At 38.6% G+C, this 17426-nt stretch overlaps 1 protein-coding gene across 17 annotated transcripts in view; it reads left to right on the top strand.

Moving 5' to 3' along the window:
* Nucleotides 1–17426, top strand: part of LOC105472815 (mitochondrial ribosomal protein L39) — a 262274-nt gene that overhangs the window by 94227 nt on the left and 150621 nt on the right. Inside the window, exon 10 of one of the 17 annotated variants that reach the window (XM_011726365.3) lies at nucleotides 15855–15902. The exons of the other annotated variants lie outside the window; for them this stretch is intronic. Within the exon in view, the coding sequence (XP_011724667.2) occupies nucleotides 15855–15887 (33 nt within the window). The 3' untranslated portion in view covers nucleotides 15888–15902. Of the gene's footprint in view, nucleotides 1–15854; nucleotides 15903–17426 lie in introns of those variants that run through there. 17 annotated transcript variants of the gene reach the window in all.

Genomic DNA, 17426 nt, shown 5'->3' with positions numbered 1-17426 from the left:
ATCATATTTATAAGTAACATGTTTATGTCACTGTCATGTTTTCAGATTTAGACCTTTTAGCTCACTTGCACCCCACACTTCCTCTTTTCCCTCTGCTCAGTATGGTTCTATCATCTCTTTTGATTTCTGTATTGGTTACCATTGTATCTCTTTATGACTTTTGACCTTGAAGTCATACCCATTTTGTAAGATGAATATATTACAAAGACAAAAAGAACTTTCCTTTAGGTCTCCTCCCCTCTTCACCTTTTGATATGTTTTATCTGCATGGGTTTACTTTTACACTATAATGATTGATCACATTTACTTTCTGTTTTTCAACTATATTAAATCTTTCATGTTTGCTTATAGGATGAGTTGAAACTCAATAGTAAGTATTTACATTAATAGTGTACATTATTAGGGATAATAGAGTTCTGTCTTTGAATAGTGTTGCCTTTACCATAGCCGTGTTTCTTCCCTGCCCCGAGCTCTTCATCACAATGTCTATTCTGTCAAGTTTTATGTTTAATGGAAACCTCTCCTCTATCTTTCCAATCTGCTACGGACCAGTTGCCCCTGTTTGGTTGCCACCCCGTCACTTTTCCCACTTTTTAAGGTTAGAGCCATTGTTTGGTGGATTACATGTCCTTTCCTTTCCAGTTTTATGCCTTCACTTTGTGCAGTCTATTCTCTAATAACTTTCTAAGAGTACATGATAGGTTTATTTTTCAGTTCTTAAAAACTTATAAATATATCTTACCCTCATGGTTTCAGGATGATTTGAAAGGTTGGGAATAATTTTCTTTCAGGGCAAGGATCAAGAGACTTCTATAGAGAGCCAGATAGTAAATGTTACAGGCTTTGCCTGTCATATGATCTCTGCCACAACTCCTCAACTGTGTAGCCTTTGTAGCATAAAAGAAGCTACAAACAATAGGTAAATGAATGAATGTGGCTGTATTCTAGTAAATCTTCATTTCCCAAAGAGATCACAGGCTGGATTTGGTCCATGGGTTATAATTTGCCAATTCCTGCTTTAGAACTCTGAAGACATGATTTATTGTAGTCTAGTGTCTAGTGTTGCCAATGAAAAGTCTGATGCTAGACTGATCCTTGTTCCATTGCATGTGACCTTGTATTTTGTTTTCTAACTGGGAATATTTAGAATTTTCTTTTTAACTTTTTTATTCTAAAATCATGCAACACAGGTGTGGGTCTTTACTCATCAATCTATTTGGCTCATAGAGGAATATTTTAGTCTGAAAATTTGAGTCCTTCTGCTCAGGGAAAGCCTCCTCTTTTAATTTGTAATTATTTCCATTTAATTTGTAATCATTTCCACTCTGTTGTCTCTAACCCTTTTTTCCTGGAACCTTGATTGGTCTGACAATGGCTACTGGAATTAATTCTGTTTGTATCTAATCTTCTCTCTCATTTTCGGGGGACAGATATCTTTGTCTTTTAATTTTTGAGATGTTTCCCGAGTTTTATCTTTTGAAACTTTTATTGATCGATGGTTTTTGGCAGTTACATATTTAAAGACCTCATTCGTGCTTTCTAAATACCCTCTTCCTTTTTTTTGGCTTAGTAGATTTACCGTGAGGCAAGTGGCCCATACTCTAGTACCAAAAGTTGTTGGAAATTGTTTTTCGTCTAAGTAGGAAGGTAAATAATAGCTTAAAATCAAGAAACATTTCTATGAAAGCTTTTCTGGCTAAATAAATCTCAGAAAAAAGGGACTGGAATCCCTAAGATTCCAGTAAATTAAATTGTGACTTTTTAATGTATTATTTTTGCACCTGATTTTATGTTTTTCAAAGGGCCCTAGTACTGACTAAGCCTTGAACCATACAAAATGTAAATTGTCATTTTATTTTCTCTGACAGGATTAATTAGCATTTTTCTAAGTTCTTTTTTTGTTTTTTTGAGTTTATCTGTTTCCTTGAGGTTTTTTGTTTCAGATTAGCATATCATTTCCCCCCCACAAATATCTGGTGATCCTTGGTATTCCCTTCATATTTAAAAGTGAGAAAATAGAAAAGCTGGCTATCAGGTCTGTGAACATGGGTGGTGTATTAGTCAAAGTTCCTCAAAAAACCAGAACCAATAGGATTATATATATGTGTGTGTATATATATAATTATATATATATTCATATATATGATTATATATGATCATATATAGGATTCTATATACATATATATGAATGAATGAGCGAATGAATATATATACACACATATATAGGATTATATATGTATATAGAATCCTATATATATATAATCCTATATATATGTGTGTATATATATTCATTCACTCACTCATTCATTCATATATTAGAAGAATTGGCTCAGGTGATTATAAAGCCAAAGAAATCCCACCGTCTGCTGTCTGCAAGCAGGAGAGGCAGAAATGTCAGTACTGTGATTCAGTTTGGGTCTGAAGGCGTGAGAAACTGGGGGGCTGCTGGTGAAAGTCCCAGAGTCTGAAAACCTGAGACCCTGGAGCTCCAATGTCTGAGGGCAGGAGAAAATGAATGTCTCAGCTCTAGAAGAGAAAGAGCAAATTTGCCTTTTCTCTGGCATTTTTGTTCCATCTGCACTCTTAATGGATTGGATAATGCTTGCTCACATTGGTGAGGGTGGATCTTCTTTACAGTAGTCTACCAATTCAAACACTAATCTCTTCTGGAAACATCCCCAAAGGAACACCCAGAAATAGTATTTTGCTGGTTATCTGGTCATGCCTTAGCCCAGTCACCTCAATACGCAAAAGGACCATCAAGGTGGGACTTGTCAACAGACATGCTTTGATTTAGTGGATCTGGAGAGGGAGTCTGTAAGGTGCTGCTTCAGTTCTCAAAAACTGACAGTTCACTCAATTGTTTTTCATTCACCACTGATCAGAATCACTCAATTTTTTTTTTTAAGAAAAGAATTCCCTCATTCTTTCTTCTTTAGGAAGAAAATCTGGCTGTTGGAAGAAGTTTGACTGTTTCTTCTTTAATGTCTTGTTTTTTGGCCCTGTATTTCACTTCTGCCATCTGTCATACCGAGTCTAATATTTCTAAATTTTACCAGCAGGCAGGAGGCTCTTTCCATTGGAACAGCCCCTCTGTGTATTTTAGTCTGCTCCTTCCTCTGTTTTGCATCACCAGTATCTATTTCTCCTTGTGCTTTGTGTCTTCCAGAAATTCACTGAAATCCCGTATTTACTGATAGCTACCTCCTATTCTCTCAGTTATGGGTTTACTGGGCTATAACAAAGCCTCAAAAAATAGAAGAGATAAAAGTGTACTCAACTGCATCTTAAACTCAGAGCCCTGTGGTGCTTTAACTTCCTCACCAGCCAATTCATAGTCTAATAGATGGCTCCGATTTTGATGCCTATGCTTTTAGGGGTTGTCCGGGATTTCTTCTGGAAAAACTCACTTTTTTTGCTTATACATTTGTTATGTTGAGGACATTCAGTTCTCAAGTTCAGCATCCATCTTACCCCCTTTATATCTTCAAAAAATTCTTCAATGTTTCTGTCCAAGCCTTCCTGGTTTTCCTGCATTGCCACATTTGTGTTTTTATATTCTGTCATTTCAAAGGGAGTTTTGGTGGGGAGAAAAGGAAGTGCATATGCTTAGTCAGTCAGTCATCTTCAACCAGAAGCCAGAATTTTCAAATTCTTTTTTTTTTTTTTTTTTTGAGACAGAGTTTTGCTCTTGTTGCCCAGGTTGGAGTGCAGTGGTGCAATGTCGGCTCACTGCAACCTCCGCCGCCCGGGTTTAAGTGATTCTCCTGCCTCAGCCTCCTGAGTAGCTGGGATGACAGGCATGTGCCACATCACCCAGCTAATTTTTGTATTTTTAGTAAAGACAGGGTTTCTCCATGTTGGTCAGGCTGGTCTCGAACTCCCGACCTCAGGTGATCCACCCACCTTGGCCTCCCAAAGTGCTGGGATTACAGGTGTGAGCCACCACGCCCAGCCTCAAATTCTTTAATGATATAATTTAATGGCTTTTTCTCTTTTAATAAAAACATCATAGCCTGTAAATCAGAAAACTTTCAGAAGAAAGAAGCCCACAAATAAAATTATGCACACACATTTGTAGAAGCTTTGAATTAACTTATGTTTTGATATATTTGATCCTGAAGGCATAATCTAAAACTTATCAATTACATCCTAGTTTTGACATTTTCTTTTCAGAAGACATTCAGCACTTTGGGAGGTTGAGATGGGCAGATCAAGAGGTCAGGAGTTCAAGCCAGCCTGACTAACATAGTGAAACCCTGTCTCCACTAAAAATACAAAAATTAGCCGGGTGTGGTGGCGGGCGCCTATTGTCTCAGCTACTAGGGAGGCTGAGGCAAGAGAATGGTGTGAACCCGGGAGGCAGAGGTTGCAGTGAGCCAAGTTGCACCACTGTACTCCACTCCAGCCTGGCAGCCTGGGCCACAGAACGAGACTCCATCTCAAAAAAAAAAAAAAAAAAAAGACATTCTTATCTGTCCTTTTATCTTTTTCATTGGATGTTTAACTCCTTGATATCTACATGATTCAGAACTTTACCCTGTTTCTTTGACATTTTACTGTACTTTGAATTTGTTTTCATGCAAGACTCTTCTGCCAAAGACTGTTGATATCTTAGGTGAACCAGGATCCACTGGAAATAAGAAATAGTATGTTTACTCTGTTATTTAAATTGGAAGGAAAATATAGTGTTTTGTTGAGTACACCTCCATGAACTAATCCAACAAGATTTTCTGAGTACATCCCATGTATTCAGAAAACATAGTTTTAGGCAGTATGGATACACTAGTGACCAAGATAGACAAAAGTTTCCTGTCCTTTTCAGGACATATGAATGGGCAAAGACTTTATGACTAAAACATCAAAAGCAATGGCAACAAAAGCCAAAATTGACAAGTGGATCTAATTAAACGAAAGAGCTTCTGCATAGCAAAAGCGACTATCATCAGAGTTGTGGGCAAAAGATTACCTAAGTGCTGAGGCAAGAGACTGAAGGCACAAACTGTTTTAGAATAATAAAAAAAATAGTTAGAATAAGAATAGTCATAATACAAATTAAATATAGAGATGATCATAGACAATTATCAATCATTATAAACATTATTAATCATTAGCTTTTAATATTACTCTTTGTTGCATTACTAATATAACCTAGGAATAACTGACGGGTATAGGGTCAGTGCTGAAGGGACATTGTGAGAAGTGACCTAAAAGGCAAGAGGTGAGCCTTCTGTCACGCCCGCATAAGGGCCGCTTGAGGGCTCCTTGGTCAGGTGGTAATGCCAGTGTCTGAAAAAACACCCATTACTTAGCAGACCGTGAAAGGAAGTCTCCTTTCCTTGGAGGAGTCAGGGAACACTCTGCTCCACCAGCTTCTTGTAAAAGGCTGGATATTATCCAGGCCTGCCCACAGTCATCTGAAGGCCTAAACCCCTCTCTGTGGTGCTGTGCTTCAGTGGTCATGCTCCTTGTCCACTTTCATGCTCCTCCTGTACTCTTGGTTCCTCTTTGAAGTTCGTAGTAGATAGCGTAGAAGAAATAGTGAAAGTTGTCAAGTCTTTGATCTTTCTTATAAGTGCAGGGAAGAAAATGCTGACGTATGCTGCCTTCTCTCTCTCTGCTTCGGCTACCTAAGAGGAAAGGGCCCCCTGTCCTGTGATCACGTGACTTGCTTCTCCTTGTCAATCACTGAGAAGACTCACCCTCCTTACCCTGCTCCCTTGTCTTGTATGCAATAAATATCAGTGCGCCCAGCCGTTCAGGGCCACTACTGGTCTCCGCGTCTTGATGGTAGTGGTCCCCGGGGCCCAGCTGTTTTCTCTTTATCTCTTTGTCTTGTGTCTTTATTTATTACAATCTCTCGTCTCTGCATATGGAGAGAACACCGCTAAGCCCCGTAGGGCTGGACCCTACAAGAGTGAACAGGCAACCTATAGAATGGGAGAGAATTTTTGCAATCTATCCATCTGACAAAGGGCTAATATCCAGAATCTACAAGGAGCTTAAACAAACTTACAAGAAAAAAACAAACGACCCCATCAAAAAGTAGGCAAAGGATATGGACAGACACTTCTCAAAAGAAGACATTTATGTGGCCAACAAACATATGAAAAAAGCTCATCATCACTGGTCATTAGAGAAATGCAAATCAAAACCACAATGAGATACCATCTCACGCCAGTTAGAATGGCAGTCATTAAAAAGTCAGGAAACAACATGCTGGAAAGGATGTGGAGAAATAGGAACGCTTTTACGCTTTTGGTGGAAGTGTAAATTAGTTCAACCATTGTGGAAGACAATGTGGCGATTCCTCAAGGATCTAGAACCAGAAGTTCCATTTGACCCAGCAATCCCATTACTGGGTATATACCCAAAGATTATAAATCATTCTACTATAAAGACACATGCACATGTATGTTTATTGCAGCACTATTCACAATAGCAAAGACTTGGAACCAACCCAACTGCCCATCAATGATAGGCTGGATAAAGAAAATGTGGCACATATACACCGTGGAATACTATGCAGCCATTAAAAAGGATGAGTTCATGTCCTTTGCTGGGACATGGATGAAGCTGGAAACCATCATTCTCAGCAAACTAACACAGGAACAGAAAACCAAACACGGTGTGTTCTCACTCATAAGTGGGAGTTGAACAATGAGAACACATGGACACAGGGAGGGGAACATCACACACCAGGGCCTGTTGGGGGGTGGGGGGTTAGGAGATGGATAGCATTAGGGGAAATACCCAATCGAGATGATGGGTTGATAGGTGCAGCAAACCACCATGGCACATGTATACCTATGTAACAAACCTGCACGTTCTGCATGTGTATCCCAGAACTTAAAGTATAATTAAAACAAAAAAAAGTTCCCTGTCTTCATGAAGTTTACATTCTAGTGGGATACAGACAATAAATAAGATAAATAGATAAAAGATACATGTGTTAGGATTCTCCAGAGAAACAAAACCAATAGGATGTTCATATATAAGATTTATTATAAGAAATTGGCTCATGTAATTATGGAGACTAAGAACTCCTAAGATCTGCAGGGTGAGTGGGCATATTAAAGACCCAGGAGAGCTCATGGTTTAGTTCCAGTGTGAGTCCAAAGGCCTGAGAACCAGAACAGCCAAAGATGTAGTTCCAGTCTAAAGGTTGACAGGCTTTAGACCCAGGAAGAGCCTATGTTTCATTTTGAGTCCAAAAACACAGTAACAAGCTGAGGTCCCAGTTTGAAGGTCACTGGGCAGGAAGAATTCTCTGTTACTCAGGAGAGGGTCAACCTTTTGTGCTAATCAGCCCTTCCACTGATTGGATGATGCCCACTTGCATTAGGGAGGGGCAATCTGCTTTACTCAGTCTACTGATTTAAATGCCAGTTTCACTCCCAAACCCCCTCACAAACACACCAGCAAAATATTTGGTTAAATGTCTGGGCACCTTGTAGCTCAGTCAAGTTGACATAAAATTAACCATTTCAATGTGGTAAATTAGATGGAGTGTCATGTTAAGGGAACACCAAGGAGGTTGGTGGGGCAGAAGTGGAGTGAACGTGGGGGAGAGAAGGAGGTGATGATGCCAGAGAGGTAACTAGGGGCCACATATGCTCAAACTTGGTAAACCATTTAGTTGTTAATTGGAGTGGGTGCTAATAGGATGTTTTGAACAGAGAAGCAACTTGATCTTAATCATGAAGAGATGTTTAATTTTATCAAATGTTTTTTCAGCATCAATTGAAATGGTCATATGGGTTTTGTCCTTTATTCTGTTGATATGATGTATCACATTGATTGATTTGCATATGTTGAACCATCCTTTTATTCCAGGGATAAATCCCACTTGGTCATGATGAATGACCTTTTTAATGTATTGTTAAATTTGGTTTGCTAATATTTTGTTGAGGAGTTTTGCATCTATGTTCATCTGCGATATTAGCCTGTAGTTTTCTTTTTCTGATGTGATTTTGTCTGGCTTTGGTATCAGTGTAATACTGGTCTCATATTAGGTTGGTGCAAAGGCAATTGCGGTTTTTGCCATTGAAAGTAATGGCATTGAAAGTAATGGCAAAAACCGCAATTGCATTTGCACCAGCCTAATAGAATGAGTTTGAAAATATTGTCTCCTCCTCTATTTTTTGGAATAGTTTGAGTTGGATTGGTATTAGTTTTTCTTTAAATATTTGGTAGAATTCAACAGGGAAGCCACTGGGTCCAGGGCTTTTCTTTGTTGGGAGGCTTTTTATTATGGCTCAATCTTGTCTATTTTTTGGGTCTATTCAGGTATTGGATTTCTTCATGGCTCAATTTTGATTGGTTATATGTGTCTAGAAATTTATCCGTTTATTCTAGGTTTTCCAATTTATTGACATACAGTTTCTCATAGTAGCCTCTGATGATCTGTTGAATATCTGTGACATCAGTTGTAATGTCTCTTTTTTCATCTCTGATTTTATTTATTTGGGTTTTTTTCTCTTCTTTTTTTAGTCTTGGTAAAGGTTTTTCAATTTTATTTCTCTTTTCAAGAAAACTAACTTTTCATTTTGTTGATCTTTTGTATTTTCTTCATTTCAATTTCATTATCTTCTCTGGTCTTTATTATATTTTTCTTCTAATTTTGGGTTTGGTGTACTCCTGATTTTTTAAGTTCTTAAAGACACATTTTTGGGTTTTCTATTTCAAGTTTTTATGCCTTTTTGATGTAGGCACTTATAGCTATAAACTTTCCTCTTATGACTGCTTTTACTGGATCCTGTAGGTTTTGGTGTGTTGTGTCTCCATTATCATTTATTTCAAGAAATTTTTAATTTTCTTTTTAATTTCTTCATTAGCTCACTGCCATTCAGGAGCATATTGTTTAATTTTCATGTGTTTGTGTAGTTTCCAAAATTCCTTTTGTTATTGATTTCTAGATTTATTCCATTGTGGTCAGATATAATATTTGATGTAATTTCTTTTTTAAAAAATATATATTTAAAGACTTGTTTCATATCCTAACATAGTCCATAATTGAGAATAATCCATGCCCTGAGGAGAAGAATGTGCATTGTACAGCTGTTGAATGAAATGTTCTGTAAATATCAATTAGGTCCATTTGGTCTATAGTACAGATTAAGTCTGATATTTCTTTCTTCATTTTCTGTCTGGATGATCTGTCCAATACTGAAAGTGAGATGTTGAAGTATCTAGCTATTATTGTATTGGGGTCTATCTCTCTCGAGGTCTAATAATATTTGCTTTATACATTTGGGTGCTTCAGTATTGGGTGCATATATGCTTAGAATAGTTACGTCCTCTTGATGATTGACCCCTTTATCATATTATAAGGACCTTGTCTCTTTTTATAGCTTTTGTCCTTAAATCTATTGTTTATGTTTTAAGTATAGCTACTCTTGCACTGTTTTGGTTTTCATTTGCATGGAATATTTTTTTCCATGCAAATAAAAAATAAAAAATTTTTTATTTTCAGTCTATGTCTGTCTTTATAGCTGAAGTATGTTTCTTGAAGGCAACAGATTGTTGGATCTTGTTTTTTTTATCCATTCAGCCCCTCTGTGTCTTTTGCATAGAGAGTTTAGTCCATTTAGGCTCAATGTTATTATTGTTAAGTAAGGACTTACTTCTACCATTTTGTTATTTGTTTTCCGGTTGTTTGGATGTCTTCCCCTGCTTCTTTTCTTCCTTAAAATGAAGGTGATTTTTTTCTGGAGATTTTTTTTTTTTTTTTTTGAGACGGAGTCTCGCTCTGTCGCCCAGGCTGGAGTGCAGTGGCGCGATCTCGGCTCACTGCAAGCTCCGCCTTCCGGGTTCACGCCATTCTCCTGCCTCAGCCTCCTGAGTAGCTGGGACTACAGGAACCCGCCACCGTGCCCGGCTAATTTTTTGTATTTTTAGTAGAGATGGGGTTTCACTGTGGTCTCCATCTCCTGACCTTGTGATCCGCCTGCCTCGGCCTCCCAAAGTGCTGGGATTACAGGCGTGAGCCACCGTGCCCGGCTTCTGGAGATATTTTTTAATTTATTGCTTTATATTTTTTGCCTACCTGTTGTATGTTTTTTGATTCTGAGGTTACCATGAGACTTGCAAATAAAATTTTATTACGTATTTAACAACTGAACACTGATTCTATAAACAAACTAAAAAGCAAGCAGAGAGAAAACTAGTAACAACTGCGCACTTTAAATTTGTCTTCCACTTCTTAACTTTTTGTTGTTTTTGTATATATCTACATATTACCGTCTATGTTTTGAAAGTTATAGTTATTTTTTATTGGCTTACCTTTTAGTTTTTCTACTCAAGATATGAGTGGTTTGCACATCACAATTACAGTGTTATTCTGTTTTGGATTTTTTCTGTGTACTTACTATTACCCATGAGATTTGTACCTTCAGATGATTTCTTATTGCTCATTAATGTTCTTTTCCTTCAGCTTGAATAACTCTCTTTAGCATTTCTTGTAGGACAGGTCTGGTGTTGATAAATTCCCTCAACTTTTGTTTGTCTTGGAAAGTCTTCATTTCTCCTTCATGTTTGAAGGCTATTTCCTCCAGATATACTATTCTAGGATAAAAGTGTTTTTCCTTCAGCACTTTAGATATGTCATACATCTCTTTCCTGGGCTGTACAGCGTCCCCTGAATAGTTTGCTCCCATATGTATTGGAGCTCCATTGTGTATTATTTGTTTCTTTTCTCCTGCTGTTTTTAGAATTCTTTATCCTTAACCTTTAGTGGTTTGATTATTAAATGTCTTTAGGTGGTCTTATTTGGGTTAAATCTGCTTGGTGTTCTACACTTTCTTGTACTTGAATACTGATATTTTCCTCTAGGTTTGTGAAGTTCTCTGTTATCATTTTGAATAAACTTTCTACCCCTATTTCTCCTCCTCTCCTTCCCCTTTAAGGCCAATAACTCTTAGATTTTCCCTTTTGAGGCTATTTTCTAGATCTTTTTGGCATGCTTTCTTCTTTTACATTCATTTTTCTTTTGTCTCCTCTGTGTATTTTCAAATAGCCTGTCTTCAAGCTCACTAATTCTTTCTCCTCCTTGATCAGTTCTGGTAAGGGACTCAAATTTATTTGATAGGATTATAAATTCCTTCTCTGTGTTATCTTGAATTTTGTTGAGTTTCCTCAAAACAGCTACTTTAAATTCTCTGTCTAAAAGATCATATATCTCTGTTTCTTCAGAATTGTTCCCTGGTGCCTTAGTTAGTTAATTTGGTGAGGTTATATTTTCCTGGATAGTCTTGATGTTTGTGGATGTTCATCAGTGTCTGGGCATTGAAGAGTTAGGTATTCATTGTAGTCTTCACAGTCCGAGCTTGTTTGTACCCATCTTTCTTAGGAAGACTTTCCAGGTATTCTAAGGGACTTAGGTGTTGTATTCTAAGTTTCGGTCATGATAGTTGTGTTTGCCTTAGGAGATGCCTCAAGCCTAGTAACACTGTGGCTCTTGCAGACTTTTAGAGGTACTACCTTGGTGGTGGTCTTGGATAAGATCTGAAAGAATTCTCTGGATTTTCAGGCAGAGATTCTTGTTCTCTTCCTTTACTTTCTCCCAAATAAATGGAATCTCTCTCTCTATGCTGAGCTGCCTGGAGCTGGGGGAGGGATTATGCAAGCACTCCTGTTGCCACCACCACTGGGACCGTGCTGGGTCTGACCTGAAGTCAGCATGGTACTGGGTCTTGCCCAATGCCCATGGTGACCACTGTCTCACGTGTCCATGTGAAGAGACCTCCAAACAGGCTTTGTGTGAACAACATGGCTGTTTATTTCACTTGGGTGCAGGCAGACTGAGTCTGAAAAAGGAGTCAGCTAAGGGTGGTGGGATTATTATTAGCTCTTAAAGGTTTTGGGATAGGCAGTAGAGTTAAGAGCAATGTTTTGGGGGTGGGAGTGGATCTCACAAAGTACATTCTCAAGGGTAGGGAGAATTACAAAGAACCTTCTTAAGGGTGGGGGAGATTATGAAGAACCTTCTTAAGGGTGGGGGAGATTACAAAGTACATTGATCAGGTAGGGTGGGGCAGAAACAAATCACAATGATGGAATGTCATCAGTTAAGGCTATTTTCACTTCTTTTGTGGATCTTCAGTTGCTTCAGGCCATCTGGATGTATACGTGCAGGTCACTGGGGATATGATGCCTTAGCTTGGGCTCAGAGGCCTGACAGCCACTGCCTGGCCACTGCCTATATTTGCTCAAAGTCCTAGGGGTCTACAATCATCAGGCAGCAAAGCAAGCCAGGCTTGTGTTCTTCCTTTCAGGATGGTGAGTTTCCCAAGTGCCATTGGGTCCAGAGATGCTTCCAGGAGACAGGGCCTGGAAAACCTTAAGAGTCTCCCCAGTGCTCTATTCTACTGTGACTGAGCTGGTCCCCAAGCCACAGGATGAAGTCCTTCTCACTATTCCCTTCCCTTTCCATAAGCAGAGGAGTTTTCCTTATGTCCACCACCACCGAAGGCTCAGGGGGAGTACTGCCTGCCAGTGTTCACTCAAGGCTGAAGTGCTCTTCAGTCAGCTTGAGGTGAGTGCTGCCAGGCCTGAGACTCTCCCTTCATGGCAGTGGGTTTCTCTCTGGCCCAGGGCAGATTTGGAAATGCTGTCCAAGAGCCAAAGCCTGGAATTAGGAATTAGGAACCCTAAGGGCCCACTTGGTGTTTTACTCCACTGTGGTGGAACTGGTACCTAAGCTGCAACACAAAGTCCCTTTTATTCTTCTCTCTCCCTTTCTCAAGAAGGAGGCTTTCCCCATATCTCCCCCAACTTGGAATGTGCTGGATCATACCTGAATCCAGCATGTCTCTGGGTCTCACCCAAAGCCCATGGTGAGTGCTATCTGGGTACCTCTGCTGACTGTTCAGGGCCCAGAGGTCTTTTAGTCAGCTGTTGATAATTCTTGCCAGGACCAGATCCTTCCCTTCAAAACAGCAGGTTCCAAGCTAGGTCTTGGATTGGAGGCCTCATGACCCTGCCCAGTGCCCTATCCTACTGTGGTGGAACTGGTATCCAAGTTGCAAGACAAAGTTCTTTTTACTCTTCCCTCTCCTCTCATTAAGCAGAAAGAAGTCTCTCCTGGAGCTGCAAGCTGCACTGCCGGGGGTTGGGGAGGGGTGATGCAAGCATTCCCTTGGCCACCCCGGCTGGTGTCTCACAAGGTTGCATGCCACCAACATCCACTGGCTTTGAATCCAGCACAACACCAGGACTTGCCCAGGAATTGCAGTCCCTGTTGCCTTACTGCCTTTGAAGTTTATTTAGGACTTCAGAGTACTTTAACCCACAGTGGTGAGGCTCGCTGGAACTCAGGTTCCAAGCACTGGGTTGGGCAATTCCCCTCTGGCTAGGGCTGGTCTAAATTCTCCCTCTATGGGTGCTGGCTGAGTTCTGCCCAGTATTACTTTCTGCTGTGACAGGCAGCACTGAGTTCCAATGCAAAATTCCACAGTCACTGTGCTCCCCCTCCCCAACACACAGATTCTTTCTCCACCACATGGCTGCTGCTGGGGGATGGGGCAGGAGTGGTGTGGGCAATTCAAGACTGTCTTTTCTATCCTCTTCAGCACCTCTTTTAGTGATGTGAAGTTAAAACCAAGTACTGTGATCACTCATCTGATTTTTGGTTCTTATGAAGGGCTTCTTTTGTGTGGATAATTGTTCTATTTGGTGTTCCTGCAGGGAGGATGATTGTTGAAGGCTTCTGTTTGGTCATCTTGCTGTCTTTATAGCCAATTTATATTGATAGGGGTAAAATTCATATTTTGCCATCCTTTAAAAACCTATCTATACCAGTTTATGTATGTGTGTATTTAGTGAGTTATTGCTGCTATGTTTTGAAACATATTCCAGACTATTCTTTTACTAATAAACACTTAATAATATCAATATCACTATTAATTTTTATATACAGAATATGTTCACATAATATTAAAACATGATCACATATTGGAATACAAACTCTACATGTTATGTAAAAAGCACAAGATTTACAGGACAAAACTCTGAACAGTGTAGGAAAGATAGAAATTAACAATGTAAGTTTGATTTAAAAACCAGTCACTTGGAAATTAAAAAATCAATTATACTAAGTATCTTTAACATGTACACAAAGAGCAAAATTGCAATTATGGAATATTTTGAATAGTATGACAACCAGAATAGTAAGATTGTAACTCGAGTATAATTTAGAATTTTAAATATGTTATTTGTTAAATAAAAAATAAATATGAAACAGGCTGAATGTTAATATAAGTAGTTAAAAAAAGGCAATATAAGTAATTTAAGCATACCAGTTGGATAGAGCAAATAAAGACTAATGCAGAAATTATAGGTTTAAAAACGAATTCTAGTGTATACATCCAAAATACAGCTTATTGAAAAAAAACTGCCGGACAAACCTCAAATAACAACAAAAAGAACAGCAATGAAGAGAGATACAAATTATAAGTGAGAATGGTCATAACCACTAATACATGAAAATTCATAATTTTGGAGATAATAATTCTTCCCCAAGTCACAATATAATGCATCTCAATTAAAGTTGTAAAATTTTGTTGGGGAGCAGATTTGACAAAAATGATTCTGAAGTCATTTATAAAACTAATGTTTTATAAAGATAAAAACAAGTAAAATAAACATTTGATTAAACATGCTGATATGTAAAAAATTATTTTAAAAAGGAAGGATATGGTAAACACAAAATTGAAGACAGTGGTTCCTTCTGGGGTGTGTGTGTGTGTGTGTGCGGAGAGACAGGAGAATAAAAATGGGGAGGATATGTAAATTTGTGTTTGTATTTTCAGTCTTGGGTTGGTGGCATATTAATGGGTATTTGTTCAATATCATTATTTTTAAATTATTATTTTAAAATAAATACTATAAAGTATATATTTAAGGTGTATACCATATTTTGATATACATATATGTAGTAAAATGATTACTATAGTCAAACAAATTTACATATCCATCACCTTCCATGGTTATTTTTTAAATAGTTTTAGTTTTATTTATTCATTAACACTAAATAAATAAGGTAAAATAGTTCTGTTCCAATAATTATTGACTGAAGATTATGATTAATTCAATTGATTATGATTAATTCAATTATGACTAATTCAATTAATAAAGAGTAATGTGTGTATTTGTGTGTGTGGAATGAAGGGTGTTTAGAAATAGGACTTACATTTGTTGGTGTTAAAATATATTGCAAAGTAATAGTAATAAAAACAATGCATTTCTGATCTAGTAATATGCAGTCAGCCTAAAAAAAACAGAGCAGGAGGTATAGAAATAGATGTGTGTGTGTGTGTGGTTTTGTTTGTTAATTATGATAAATGATATACTGAAGAGAATTTAGCAGTCAATCTGGCCCATCTGGTTCTCAATAAATATTTTTATTATCTTTACTGTTATTAAATTGTTATTTTAGGCTGGGCGCGGTGGCTCAAGCCTGTAATCCCAGCACTTTGGGAGGCCGAGACGGGCGGATCACAAGGTCAGGAGATCGAGACCATCCCGGCTAACCCCGTGAAACCCCGTCTCTACTAAAAAATACACACACAAAAAAACTAGCCAGGCGAGGTGGCAGGCACCTGTAGTCCCAGCTACTCGGGAGGCTGAGGCAGGAGAATGGCGTGAACCCGGGAGGTGGAGCTTGCAGTGAGCTGAGATCCGGCCACTGCACTCCAGCCTGGGCGACAGAGCGAGACTCTGTCTCAAAAAAAAAAAAAAAAAATTGTTATTTCAAATTATAAGCTAGAATAAATGATTTAAAAATTATCTTGAGACAGTTTCTAAGTATTTTCAAAAAGATTGAGTTCCATCCTTAATTTCCAATTTTTTACCAGTTTCTCTCTAGATATCATTTGCAGTATTCCTGAGTCATAAGAGAGGAAAGATGATACTGCCACCCCGTGTATGTATTTCCTTTTAGATGTGGGATGCAGCAGGCAGCATGTTCCCTCCCCAGACTTCTTCCCCAGAGCTGTCTATGCCCTAATCCCTGCAACCTGTGAATATGTTATGTTAGATGGCAAAGGGGACTTTGCAGATGTAATTAAAGTTACTGACCATACAATAGGGAGATTATTCTGGATTATCCAAGTAGGCCCAATCTAATTACATAAAGCCTTCAAAGCAGAGAGCCTTCTCCAACTGGAGGCAGAAGAGATGCAGCAGCAGCAGTGAGAGAAATTCACACAAGGACTCAATGGGAAATTTCTGATTTGATGGTGGAGGGAGCAGCATGATGAGGAATTTGGGCAGCCTTGAGAGGCTGAGGGAGGCTCCTGGCTGACAGCTAGCCAGGAAATATGATTGTTAGCCTTGCAGTCATGAAAACTGAATTCTTCCAACAACTTGAATGAGTTATCCCTCAGAGCCTTCAGATAAGAGTCCAGTTTGCCAGTAGTTTGATTTCAGTCTGTGAAACCTGGACCAGAGGAACCAGCTGAATTCACCAGACTTCTGACCCACAGAACTGTGAGATAATACATTGATGTTGTTTTAAGGAGCTAGATTTGTAGTAATTTGCTATGGCAACAATAAAAAACTGACACATGGAGTTATTGATATCGTCATGATTTTGATGACTAACTAGTCTGTGATCTGGATATGAGGTGTCACCATGCTACACTGCCTGATTCTGCTTCAGATTCTTCTTCTTTGCCATCTTTATTGGGTAAATAAGTATATGAAATAAGTACAGTCTATGCCCTTTTTGAGTAACACTAGTTAATTAATTTTGTTATTTTCAAACGTATGTGCTTTAATTCACATGGCATTAAGAGAATCGGTAGTATAGTTTCACTTAGCCAGATGAATCCAGAAATCTCTTGCTCATTGAATCTTCAGAAATGAGAGTGACAGCATTCCATGGATCTAGAATCAAAACATATTAGTACAAATAAAGATCATTAAAAATAAATATGTATGTGTGTGATGATTATGTTTATGTGTCAACTTGACTAGACCACAGGGTGCCCAGATATTTGGTTAAACATTATTTCTGTGTGTGTCTATGAGGGTGTCTCTGGAAGAGATTAGCATTTGAATAGGTAGACTGAGTAAAGAAGATTGCTTTCTCCGATATGGGTGGACTCATTCAATCGGTTGAGGGTCTATGCATAGAACAAAAAGTGGAGGAAGGGAAGATTCATCCCTTTCCTGCCTGCCTGTTTGTGTTGGGACATCTGTCTTCTCACGCTTGAACTGGGACATACATCTTTGGTGCTCCTGGTTCCCAAATAGTGTAAGTTACAGTTTTGGACTTGAACTGTAACTTACACTATTGTCTCTCTGGTTTTCAGACTTTTGAGCTTTGATGAGAACTTACACCATTGGTGCTCCCTGTTCTCAGGCCTTCAGACTCAGACTGGAACGACACCATTGGTTTTCCTGAGTGTTTGTCTGATAGATGG

Source organism: Macaca nemestrina, chromosome 4 (assembly GCF_043159975.1).
Source record: "Macaca nemestrina isolate mMacNem1 chromosome 4, mMacNem.hap1, whole genome shotgun sequence".
NCBI lineage: Eukaryota > Metazoa > Chordata > Mammalia > Primates > Cercopithecidae > Macaca > Macaca nemestrina.
This window is presented reverse-complemented; position numbering and strand designations above follow the sequence as displayed.